This window comes from Engraulis encrasicolus, chromosome 12, assembly GCF_034702125.1.
Source record: "Engraulis encrasicolus isolate BLACKSEA-1 chromosome 12, IST_EnEncr_1.0, whole genome shotgun sequence".
Lineage (NCBI taxonomy): Eukaryota > Metazoa > Chordata > Actinopteri > Clupeiformes > Engraulidae > Engraulis > Engraulis encrasicolus.
Genome location: NC_085868.1, coordinates 15954244 through 15966976, shown reverse-complemented (window position 1 = coordinate 15966976; position 12733 = coordinate 15954244). Strand labels below are relative to the sequence as shown.

The 12733-nt window shown below is 43.9% G+C and overlaps 1 protein-coding gene across 2 annotated transcripts in view; it reads left to right on the top strand.

Moving 5' to 3' along the window:
- slx9 (SLX9 ribosome biogenesis factor) overlaps positions 1 to 12278 on the top strand; it is a 20884-nt gene extending 8606 nt beyond the window's left edge. Inside the window, exons 3-6 of one of the 2 annotated variants that reach the window (XM_063211709.1) lie at positions 1482 to 1559; positions 8656 to 8869; positions 10307 to 10378; positions 10891 to 12278. In XM_063211709.1, the coding sequence (XP_063067779.1) occupies positions 1482 to 1559; positions 8656 to 8869; positions 10307 to 10378; positions 10891 to 11032 (506 nt within the window). In that variant the 3' untranslated portion in view covers positions 11033 to 12278. Of the gene's footprint in view, positions 1 to 1478; positions 1560 to 8655; positions 8870 to 10306; positions 10379 to 10890 lie in introns of both variants that reach the window. The other variant, XM_063211708.1, reaches the window with a different exon arrangement.
- The last annotated feature ends 455 nt before the right edge of the window (positions 12279 to 12733 follow it).

Genomic DNA, 12733 nt, shown 5'->3' with positions numbered 1-12733 from the left:
TGAATTTATTCTGCATTTTTTCCCCTCATTTTGTCCGCCGGCTTGAACATTTGTGAATTGGGCAGTAGAAGCCCTTACCGTGATTCCACACCGTATATCGGTATCTGAATTTCTAAATTGTACAATAAATGCTGTGCGTGTGCGTGTGCGTGTGTGCGTGTGTGTGTGTGTGTGTGTGTGCGCGCGCGGTACACATCTTTACTGGCGTGTCTGGAGTGTGTCTCGCATTCTCTCATGGCTCTTAATCTAACGTAGGAAGCTGTGTGTGTGTGTGTGTCTGTGTGTGTGTGTGTGTGTTTGTGTGTGTGTGTGAGAGAGAGAGAGCAACACACACACAGTATTATTTGGTTTGGTGATTAGTCGGTTGTAGACTCGTAGCTTTACTATCAATGTTGATAAGTCACTCAGGAAAGGGGAAGGGATGGGAAACAAATTGCACTAAGAAAATATACATTGTCGCGCGCGCACGCACACACGCACACACACACACACGCAAACACACAAACACACTAACACACATACACACACACACAGTTTGAGGTTTGAGGTTTGAGGTGGGGGGGGTAATGTCCAGGTGCCAATGCAGATAGAGCGCACGCCTCAAACAGGAAATGGACATAAAGTCAGTCACACACACACACACACACACACACACACACACACACACACACACACACAGTCACTGTTCCTCTGTGGAAAAAGTTGGTCATCCAGCTCCAGCCACACACACACACACTTCCGTCCCCACCCTGCACCCCCCCTCCCCTGCAGTTTCCACTCACTCGGTGTGTTATACTGTGCTATGGAGAGAGAGAGTGTGCGTTTGTGTGTCTGTGTGGCCGCAAGTGTTTTTGACAATGCCTGTCTAATGCCGTGCACAGACCAAGAGCGAACAGAGCGAACGAAGCGACGGAAGTCATTATTTCTCTATGGAGGGCACGCGACCTGCGCTACCAAAGCGAATTCGCCAGGAGCAAAGCTTCTTGCGCGACCAGAGCGAATTTTGAAGATTAAACTAAATCTAATCGCTGTTCGGCGACAACCAATCGGAACGTTCATATCTCCGAATGTCCCAGGCTGTCAAGCCAGAGCCGTTATGTGATTAGCTGAATCAAACATGTCAATGCTGTGTCTCGAGCGAATACAGCGAATTCAAGGCGAAACTTCTTCTGCTACCCACGCTACCAGGCAGCGTAGTTTGCTCTTGGTCTGGACACGGCATAAGTGAGCTTGTATACACGCCACACCTGGTGTACACCTTGTCTCCCAATAACACATGTACACACACACACACACACACACACACACACACACACACTTCATGTCCCAAACATGTATCTGTTAGATGGACTTGCAGACTGACCAACTCGCTCTTTCTTTTTCTGTGTGTGTGTGTGTGTGTGTGTGTGTGTGTGTGTGTGTGTGTGTGTGTGTGTGTGTGTGTGTGTGTGTGTGTGTGTGTGTGTGTGTGTATTTAGCAGCAGCAGCAGGCGGAGGCGAAAAGAGGCAGCAGACGAAGAAGGAACGAATGAAGGAGAGAAGAGAACGCTGGCTCAACAGTGAGAAACACACACACACACACACACACACACACACACACACACACACACACACACACACACACACACACACACACACACACACACACACACACACACACACAGCGAGGGCCTAACAACTGTAAAGCTTTCATTCCAACCTCAGCTTTCTGAACTGAGCGATCCCAGACTTATATCGTCATGTTTTAGGCTAGTTTCCTGTTCTCCAAACCTCAAACTGACTGACATGTTAACGCCTTAAATCAGGATTGTGTTTCTCAAAAGCGTAGTTGTTAGCCAGTTAGCAACTTGGGTAGTTGTCAGCAGGGTCGCTGACAGGTTTGGCTGGGCCCGGGACAAAAAAATATCAATGGGCCCCCCTTCCTCCTACCCCCCTCCCCCCCCCCCCCCCACAAAAAAAAAAAAACTTCCACCCAATTTTTTTCAAGAGACCAGGTGGCCAGACTACACTTTCGGCCTGAAAGCGCACCACTCTCACATGATATGCTATGTATTATTAGGCCTACCCATTATAAAAGAAATGACATTGGTACCAAAGTAGCCTCACAATGATGCATACAATTCCATAGTAAATGATCTATCCATCCAATTATACTATCCATGCATTCTCGCCAACATTTATTTAGAAATGAAACAAAACAAATAGGATTCACATTGTCATTAATAACACAAGTGTTAGTGTAATTTACTTTGGCAATTTGAAGGCTTGCACATCAAAATGTGCCTGACTAAATCAGCTCCTGTTTACTAAACTGACTTCAAGTGACGTGTGATGACAGTGAACAAGTGAGCAGCACACCAAAGACGTCAGTGGAACACAGGTCTTGTGCTGTGCTCCCTCATCAAAGTCTTCCCACACTAAGAATAGCCAAACACAGGAACAAGTCAAGTTGCAGAAATGTAGGCCTATATGCAAAACGAATCTACACTGTATTTCTCCCCACAAAGTTAACAGGTTGATCATGTGTTAGCATTTGCGCTAAGCGGGATTTATACGCGCTAAGCGTTTATAGCGTTGCATATTAATAACGCTGTTTTAAAAGTTCTCCCTTGCCCTCTCCCTGCGCGCGACGCAACTTCTCATCACGGTATGATTCCGGGCTAATGTGCATATTCTTAGCTAAGGTCACTGATGGTCAGATTTGAAACACAATTTTACTAAGCTGTTATAAAATGATGCGATGCCCGTTTTCTATTGTGTTTATCAGTGTGACTGATCTCCTTTTAAACATGAATACTGCAGTACAGTGCGTGTCTGTTTATGAAGGGAAACTTTTGCTTTGTTTGTGTCCTCTGCCTGTTAGTACCTGCATCATCTGAAGAATATTTTACTGAATTCCTGGGGCTTCTGGTGTCTTCCTCTATTTTCTCCTTTCCTTCATTTTCTGCCCCCCTGTTTTGAACGACTGCGTCTTCAGACACCTTGGCAAATTGGCACGAGCCGTGTTAAGTTGAAGACGTTTTTTTCTTTCTCGTAATGACCGACCAAACCATTTGTGCACTGGGAGTGGGGGAGGTGCGGGTTCTTGATCCCTTTTTAAGGACAGGAAAGGCAAAATATCTGCATAATTTATTTAATGCAAATATAGCGCATTCTCCCTCTCTCAAATACCAACTTATTACCTCCGCCAGGAGGTTATGTGATCGCCTGGGTTTCTGTGTGTGTGTGTTGTCTGTGTTTGTTAGTTCGCTGCTATTCCACTGCCTGCCACAAGGTGCGCACGGTGAGCACTGAGCAGAGGCGTGTCTGCGCCTTTCTCAGCAAGGAACAGGGGAGAGACTGCCGCCAGCTCCAACACCAAGTGCATTTCACCTAAAAAGTTGTTCATCTGCAGGCAGCCTTCATCCGCAGGCAGTAATCAGTCCCGTCAAATGAATTACCACCGCTACCAAAATTATTCAATTTCTGATGTGTGGCCTAGACTAGGCCTATGTTATCATTGCTGTTGCGAGAAGGACAGTGACCACCCCCGCAGATCGCTTGGTTCACAATGGTGTCGAATTAATTACGTTGTCAAAAAATATGGAATATGTGATCGTGTACGTTCACAATGTTGTTGTGGACTGTGACTTAGGCTAGGTTCACAATCCTGTCGAATTAATTAGGCTACCGTTGCCAAAATAATTTATGGCTCTAGGCCTACGTTCACAATGCTGGTAAAATTCATTACATCCCCTTCGCTACATTTAAAAATAACCCCAAGTTGTTTGCGAGATGGACAGGGATCAGAAAGTCCGACAGCATGCATAATGGCCGAGCACGGGCAAATATTCCACACGGGTGAGCCTGCGCCATTCTAAACGGTTCCTAAGGAACAGGGTGGGACTGTCTCCTTTGACGCCAGCTCCCACACCAGTGCTGCTATCAACCTAAAAAGTTGCTCATCAGCAGGCAGCCTATAACCTGCTACACCCTCGTTGAAGTTAACAAACAATGATGTAAAATCAATCCGCTGCCTAAAATATGTGTGAAGTGGAAGTGAATTGTTGCGAGATGGACAGTGACCACCGCAGATCATTTTGGTTGACAAATGTCGAATTAATTGGGTACCATCGCCAAAAATATGGAATTTGTGGCTGTGTAGGCTAAGTTCACAATGCTGGTCAAACACCCCCTTCACTAAATTTAAAATCAAGCCCAGTTGCGAGATAGACCACAAATTCCGACAGCAATGCCCGTGGACTGATTAACGGTGAATAGTGATTTGAGGAATGGGGGGAAGCAAATGCCGCTTCAACCGACAGCGCCAAGACCAACCAGTGGCCCATGAGAACGATGCATATACCATCGTAGGCAAAAAAAAGAGGCCTTACCCTTCTGTGGTTGTTTCAGTTTTGTTGGTCAAAATCATTACATTCCCTTCATTAATTAGGCTCTATCAGCGCGTGATCACAATGTTTCAAAGCAGGTAGATTTTGCAAATGACTGAACTGACATGAATGTGTCATTTTGAAAGTTCTGAAAGGAATATAGTCGTTCATATTGGCAAAGTGATTATTTTTGTCCATTATCTAATTATGCCATTCCTGGAGGAGGTATGTGATCTCGGAGCACTTTTCTAGTTTTGAAATGAAATAGAACCATTAATCACAAACTTAATGAGGGCCCAGTTCTGGGGCCCCCTATCCCTGCGCCTGGGACAAAAAGCCCGGTTGTCCCCCCCTGTCGGCGGGCCTGGTTGTCAGTTGGAAATTGCGTTGCAAACAACAAAGTAGCTAACTAACATAGTTGCTCACTACCGTTTCAAGAAATGCACCCCAGAGCTTTTGGGAGCTGAAATGTTGGTTACGGCCAATCGGAAGCCTTTTCTTCCTCCAAGCAAACCATGATGGCAATGTACAGAAGATGTCAGAAAAAAATAAATTCTAACTAAAAGTACAGTATGAACACGGCCATTGACCGGTAAGCGTTTTGGTTCCCAGTCTAACTGGCGCTGGCACCGCTCTGTCTGGCCTGAGAAGTGTCACATGTTCCAGTCTGAGCAGGGGCGTCAAGAGACCTGGGGTGCATTTCTGGAAAGCGTAGCTACTTTGTTGGTTGCGATGCAATTTTCCGTTGGCAACTACCCAAATTGCTACCTGCTAACAACTACGCTTTCCAGAAATGCACCCCTGGTCGTTATTAGTACGAGTTTGAGGGAAGGAGGAGTATATAAGAAAGTAAAACATTAGAAACATAAAATATATGTTAACAGTCATGGAAAATAAAATCGTGAATAATGCAGAGTAAATGAAGAGCTTTTTGACTGCAAACCAATAGACACTAGGGTGATGTCTTTGCCAAGATGATGTCACCACTTTGAAAGCGCCACCTACCCACTCTCTTTCTCTCTCTTTCTCTCTCTCTCACTCTCACTCTCACTCTCTCTCTCTCTCTCTCTCTCTCTCTCTCTCTCTCTCTCTCTCTCTCTCTCTCTCTCTCTCTCTCTCTCTCTCTCTCCATTCTCATCTCAGTCTGGTCTAATTGTCATTCTCATCGGAAACTGAATCTTTTCATCGATGGGGTGTGAGTTTGTGTGTGTGTGTGTGTGTGCATGATTTTGCATGCAGGCATTTGTGCTGTGTGTGTGTGTGTGTGTGTGTGTGTGTGTGTGTGTGTGTGTGTGTGTGTGTGTGTGTGTGTGTGTGTGTGTGTGTGTGTGTGTGTGTGTGTGTGTGTGTGTGTGTGTGTGAGAGCCTATCCTATGGCTGGTGATTATAATTAGGCCCTAATGGTCCTTCTGACTCCTGCAGTAACCAGAGCCAAGCAAGGGGACGCGGACGCTGATGGGAAATTAAATAAGCACAATGCAGTATAGCTTACACACACACACACACACACACACACACACACACACACACACACACACACACACACACACACACGTATAGACAGGCATTACTACATGTGCACACACACACACACAAATACACTTGCGTATACACAATCACTCTTAGACACTTACAAACATTACTACAAATACCCACTCACATGCACGCGGGCGCACAGATGCAAAATCTTTCTTGTGGCTCTGGAAGGAGGAAGGCTGTAGACAGACACACTTTTGTCTTTCGGTGGCGCAACTTTCCTGCTGTCGGCTATCTGCCATTCCATCTGGGCACTACATGTTACAATTCTCTCTCTCTCTCGCTCTCTCGATCTCTCTCTCTCTCTCGTTCTCTCTATCTCTCGCGCTCTCTCTCTCTCTCTCTCTCTCTCTCTCTCTCTCTCTCTCTCTCTCTTTCTTTCCCCTTTTTGTATGTTCTTTCTCTCTCTGTCATGGCTCTCTGTCTTTCGATGTCCTCTTTCTCAGTCTGAAAGCTCTTTCTCAGCTCTCGGTTCATCTGTCTGTGTCTCTGTCTGTGTCTCTGCGTCCATCTGCCTCTCTCTCTGCCTTTTTGAGGTCTTTGAGTGTAAACTGTATCAGCACCATTGTCTATCATGCCCAAGATCACAGTATAATGCCCACACTATTCTAAAACGGACAAATAATATAATATAATATAATATAATATAATATAATATAATATAATATAATATAATATAATATAATATAATATAATATAATATAATATAATATAATACCATGACAGTGTAAATCACAGCAGGGAGATATCTGGGTGATCCATAGTTCTGCACCATTTATACAAGCAAATAAAAATCACAACTAAGCTTCATATACTGTATTCTGTGGCATTATCAAGTGCACATAGGGAATGTGTCATTCCTTTGGGGATATGTGTGTGATGTATAGTTTTCTATTCTGGGTGTTAGAAGTAGGACTTGGTGACACACTGCACATCCCAGCTCCACAGCCAGATTAAGGGCGTTGGCCCTGCTCTAACACTTGAAGGAGTTGGTTGAAGCCTGCACATCCAAAAAAACATCTGACATTGGAGCAAGACAACCAAGTGACTAGATAAAGATGAAGAAGTCTGCTTCAAGCAGGATTTTTTTTTGCTCCCGCTTTTATTTGTTTTTTTTCTGTTGTTTTTTTTCACCCGAAACCTTGCGTAAAATATTGAAGTGGCAGCAAACAAAATCCGGATCGAAGCGTACTTTTTCACTGCTCTAACACTTAACACATTTTTCATTCCTTGTCTTTTTCAATTAGTTCCTATCAATTGAGTAGTGTATGTTCGTAAATGAATACAAGAGGGACATTATAATATTGTACTTTTGTGTTTCAAATTGTTTTTATGTTTAAATGTTTTCATTATTTGCTGTCAACTATTTGTTTTCAATGAAATTTAACTGTAATCAGCTCGTCATTGACTATGTCAGTGTTAGTTCATAGTTGGAATGTAAATTATTTGGCTTGATTTATTATTGGTGATTGAGCTAGCTCATTCTGAAGGGCAAAAAAGGTCATTGTGAGCGCGTGTCAGTGTCTGGGATTTTATTTCTGGTTAAAATATGGTCATTGCATGTGTGCTCTCAGACTCCCTGGACATTCTGGACAAATGGAAACACATCTTTAATTTCTTTTTTGTTGTGTTTCATTATTTTTGCAAGTTCAAATGACACAAGAATAAAACTCATAGGTTAATAATAATAATGATAATAATATTAATAATAAAATGATAATGATGATGGTAATAATAACAATAATGGTAATAATAATAATGTGGTTAGTAATGTGTTGCAGTTTTTCTACTGCAAATAATTACCCTCGCCGCTTTTAACCCATATGTAAAATAAGTAGTTGATTCAATACTGGTAATCAATGCCGGGCTCAGATAATGGCAGAGAGAGAGAGTAAGAGAGAGAGTTTCTGATGGGCCGTTTGTGATGGGGTGTTTTTTCGTCACATGCACGCGTCTCTATACGCCACTGTGTCGGTCAGTTGGTCAGCCATAAAGCGGTTCACGTTTTGTAAGCGATGTTGGACCTCTTTTTTCACGTTTCCAATGCCTTTTAATGGAGAGCCCAGTAGGAGATGGTGACAGGAAACGAATGGGACAAAGGAGAGACGGTGGAGGACCGGGAAATGACCTCCTATTGGAATCGAGCGTGTGGCCAAATCGCTACTTTAATATTAAGAGCAGAGTGTGTGGCATCATCTTTACTTTCTTTGATATTTGATTGCACAAGTGGCCGCCAGCACCTCACCCCTAACCCTTAGCTGAATTAGACCAGTGGAGAGCAATATTACGCCTGATGGTGTACTGTACACTGTACAGCCTGCTGAAATTGAGATTTCTCTATTCTTTTAAAAATGAACAATATTTTTTTGATTAAGCTTGTTATTCAAAATCCATGTGAAAAATGAATTCTTTTCACTGTTCTCAAGTCGGATATTTAAATGTGATTAATTTTAATTAATTAATTTACAAAGCCCATAGATTAATTAGATTACTTTTTTATTTTTTTTTTAAAGATATTTGTATGGGCTTTTTGGGCCTTTATTTCAGATAGGACAGTGAAGGTGCGACAGGAAGTGAGTGTGGAGAGAGACGGGGTAGGGTTGGGAAATGACCCCGTCCGGACTCGAACCGGGGTCCCCGTGGGCATGCAAGCCCAAGTGTGGGGGGCTTAGCGCGCTGCGCCACAGCGCCCCGTCGATTAAAATTTTTAACCGATTCCCAGCCCTAATATTATGATCTTGTATTGTAGAGATCAGTGCCATCAAGACAGCTCGTGAGCAGCACGTGGCCCAGGTGAAGAGGAAGGCCACTCCTGTGGTGGGGGACATGAAGCCGCTGGTGGACGCCTTGCCAGAACTCAGCCAGCTCACAGCCAGCACCGCATCCGGCACCGCCATGGCAACCGCCTCCACCAGCACGCCAAGCAGCAGCCGAGCAGCCAAGAGAGCTAAAGCAGATAAAGCGTGAGTATGCACATGCACACACGCACACACGCGCACACACACACACACACACACGCAGATGAAGAGTTAGTACGCACTACAAATACGCCTGCATAGACACACATGTACACGCACGCTAATAAAGCATGAGTACGCACTGCAAATTCGCCTGCACATACACATATGCGCACACAGGCAAGGCAAGTGTATTTGTATAGCGCATTTCATACACAGGTGCAACTCAATGTGATTCTCAAAAAATGTGTTGCAGACACACACACACATGAATGCACAAAAACGCCCGCACGCACACTCTCTCACACGCTCACACACACACACACACGCTAGTAGATTTTTGGGACATACAGCTGATACACTTTTCATACTCATACTCTCGTGTGTGTTTGTACGGGCCCCCTTGGGATATTTTAGCTGCCCCCTGTCTCAGTGGAAATGACCTTACAATGACACGGGTGCTAGGAAAGAGTTCACACACACACTCTCTCTCCCTCTCTCTCTCTCTCTCTCTCTCTCTCTCTCTCTCTCTCTCTCTCTCTCTCTCTCTCTCTCTCTCTCTCTCTCTCTCTCTCTCTCTCTCTCATGGTCATGCTGCTGACATTGCCAGAAAGTGGGACAATGAGGCTCTCCCAGTCATCATATGGATCTGACACACACACACTTATGGATTTATACCCGCCACGCACCCCAACACACACACACACACACATGCCCAACTCACACACACATCCATATCCCCACCCCTGTCCCTGTACCGTTACGCACACACACACTGTACACACACACACACATTACGCTACCCCAAATGTACTCAAATGCCCACACTCTAATTCCCCTCAGAGTGTAGCAGTACCACTAACATGGTTGACTGGCTTTAACCGATGACTCCATACGATGTGGACAACAAGGTTAGCTGTCAGTCAAACCACGCACTGATGAAGGCTTGATAGCCGAAACGCGTTTGCCTTTTGGACATGGTGGTAATATAAATAAATAATGAGACGCAGTTTGTGAGTGCGGATTTTTCTTCCTTAAGTTGATACATTTTATCGCGCACCCAAAGACTTTCGTTTTTCCAAGAAGTTGAGCGTGTCCTTTGCCAAAACTAGCTGTCAGTCAAACTCATCTTCAAATGCTCATTGGCCATTGAAAACATTGATTAAACAACACTCTGAAATAATCGCTAGCCGCACAAAAAAAGTTGTAATACAGTATTTGAATAAGGGAAACTTCTGTTTGAATAAAATCTGGTAGACTCGGGTTGAAGGCTCTAATCTCACCATGAACAATAAGCGTTAGACTGACTGAGTGATGTTGGGGCAGTCATTGGTAAGGTGCACTGCTCCCATTGATGTTGCACTGACACTGTCATCCGTGGCACTGTGATAGCTGGCATCAACTGACACCACCGACATTATGGGATGTTTTTTGTGTCTCCAGGGCAACGAAGAAGAGACCGCCTGGCTCCATCAACCTGAGCAAAATGAAGCCTGCACAGAAGAGGAAACTAGTGTAAGATACACACACACACACACACACACACACACACACACACACACACACATGGACACACGCACACCAACACACAAATATGCTCACACATATCCATATCCCAGTCCCTGTACCGTTTCATACACTACGACATGGAACTGGAAACTAGTGTCCACACACACACACACACACACACACACACACACACACACACACACACACACACACACACACACACACACACACACACACACACACACACACCCACATACACCTTCCCTCATCCTCACTGTACTTCCCCATGTGTGTTAATACTTTGTGAGTTTGTTCTACATATTGATTTCCCCTCTTTCTGTGTGTGCTTGTGCATTTGGGTCTGCGTGTGTGTGTGTGTGTGTATGTGTGTCTGTGTGTGTCTCTCTGTGTGTGTGCATGTTTTTTGTGGGTGTGTGTGTGCGTGCTTGTGTGTGTGTGTGTGTGTGTGTCTGTGCGTGTGTGTATGTGTATGTATGTATGTATGTGTGTGTCCACAGGGCGTCGGAGGTGTCGTGGTTCAGTGAGGCGGTGAAGAGTTCGTCTCTGAAGAGCAGCAGCAGCAGCAGCGTTAACCCTTTAGCGGCCATCACAGAACAACTCAGGAAACGCCTCAAGCAGGATGAGGAGCAGAGCGGCTAGTCAATACTGACTAACATGACGCCTCATTGGATAAGAGTTAACCACGCCCCACTTTCACTGGGACAAACGCTTCTTCTGATTGGATGAACCCAGCATTTGTCCCACCCACTTTGAGACTCTTACAATCTCTCCAACTCACTCACAAACACACACACACACACACAGACAGACACACATAGGAGAGGGGTAACTAACTTAATTATTTAACACATTCATTTGGGACAAAGACAAAGCAACTCAAATGGCCCGAGAAAGACTTTGAAACCCGTCAAAGTAAAGATGCAGGAGTGGAGTGCTGTGGTCTGAGGGTTGTTCTTGTTGTGACTCTGGGGACTATACTAGTTAAGATAAGTTAAGAGGTAAATCATCTAATAGAAGAGCCTGCAGTCCTCATTTTCTTAAGAAAAGCTCTTGTATTAGATGATTTACCGCTTAACTTAACCTTAACTTATCCTGAACCAGCTTTATTGTATAGTCCCCTGGTCTGCTTGATGTTGTTCTTGTTGTGCTGCCGGAATGGCAGAGGAGAACATGAGGATGTGTTTGATGTTCCAGTGTATCAGAGGAGCGCGCTCAACTTCTGGAGTTAAATAAATAACTATGGATGCACGAAAAAGCTACAAACTTAAAGAAGAGGGAAACATCCGCACTAACAAGCTGAGTCTCATTATTTATTTATCAATTACCACCATGTCCACAAGCAGACGCGTTTCGCCTATTACAACGCACTGGTATTCGATAAATACAGTAAAGCATGGGACTCGGTGTGGGAGTGCGGATTTTTCCTCTTCTTTGATATGTGTGATGTCACCTATCAATGTGTGTGATGTCACATAAGGATGTGTAGTATGGTCTGGGGAGGGGGTGAGTGAATAACCTCTCTATACTGTACCTCTGGGTCATACACTCCCCCTCAAGTTATTGTGTTGCATCGGTTTTATTATTAAAACTCACTTGTTGAGTTGTTAAAGTTGAGCGATTAAGTGTCCTCATTGAAGTTAACCTCGTTAACTTTGTTGGTTTCACACCAAGACAGTGACCGTTTACCTGTGTGTTTGGGGTCATTGTGTTTTGAACCCGCCATTTCAAAATTCTTAATAAGCACACGACTACATGCTCTCTTCAAGGGTTTTACTGTAATATATGAAGATGGATCCATGATGCGTTACATGAACACAACAGACGCATGATACATGGTGGGACTACAGTAATGAATTGAAGTAAATCATTTAAGAATGTTTGCGAATATGGTGCTGCTGGGCCTATTTATTTACTGTACCGTCATGTGGGTATTATACAGTGAGGAGAGTGCAGCTCTATATAGTGCTGCGTAGGGCTGGGTAAAATAATCGATTTAATCGATAATCGATAGATTTAATCTAAAATTCACATAATCGATTCACAGGGCACAAAATCGATTTTTTAATTCTTTTTCTTTTTGTTCTTTTTGTTTAATTTAGGTCTATGGAAAATACCCAGTAGATATTAGTCAATTAGGCCTAGGCCTACTTATTACAAATTAGCAATATGTTAATACTGTCAAGCCACAGCCCTTTGACATTTTTATATAAAAATAGGCAACTGCAACTTATGGAGGAAATCCTGGCACCAAGAAGGGAACGGATTGAATCGATTCGGAATTAATCGAATCGAATCGAATTGAATCGTGATTAATCGATTCACAGCCCTAAGAATCGAAAT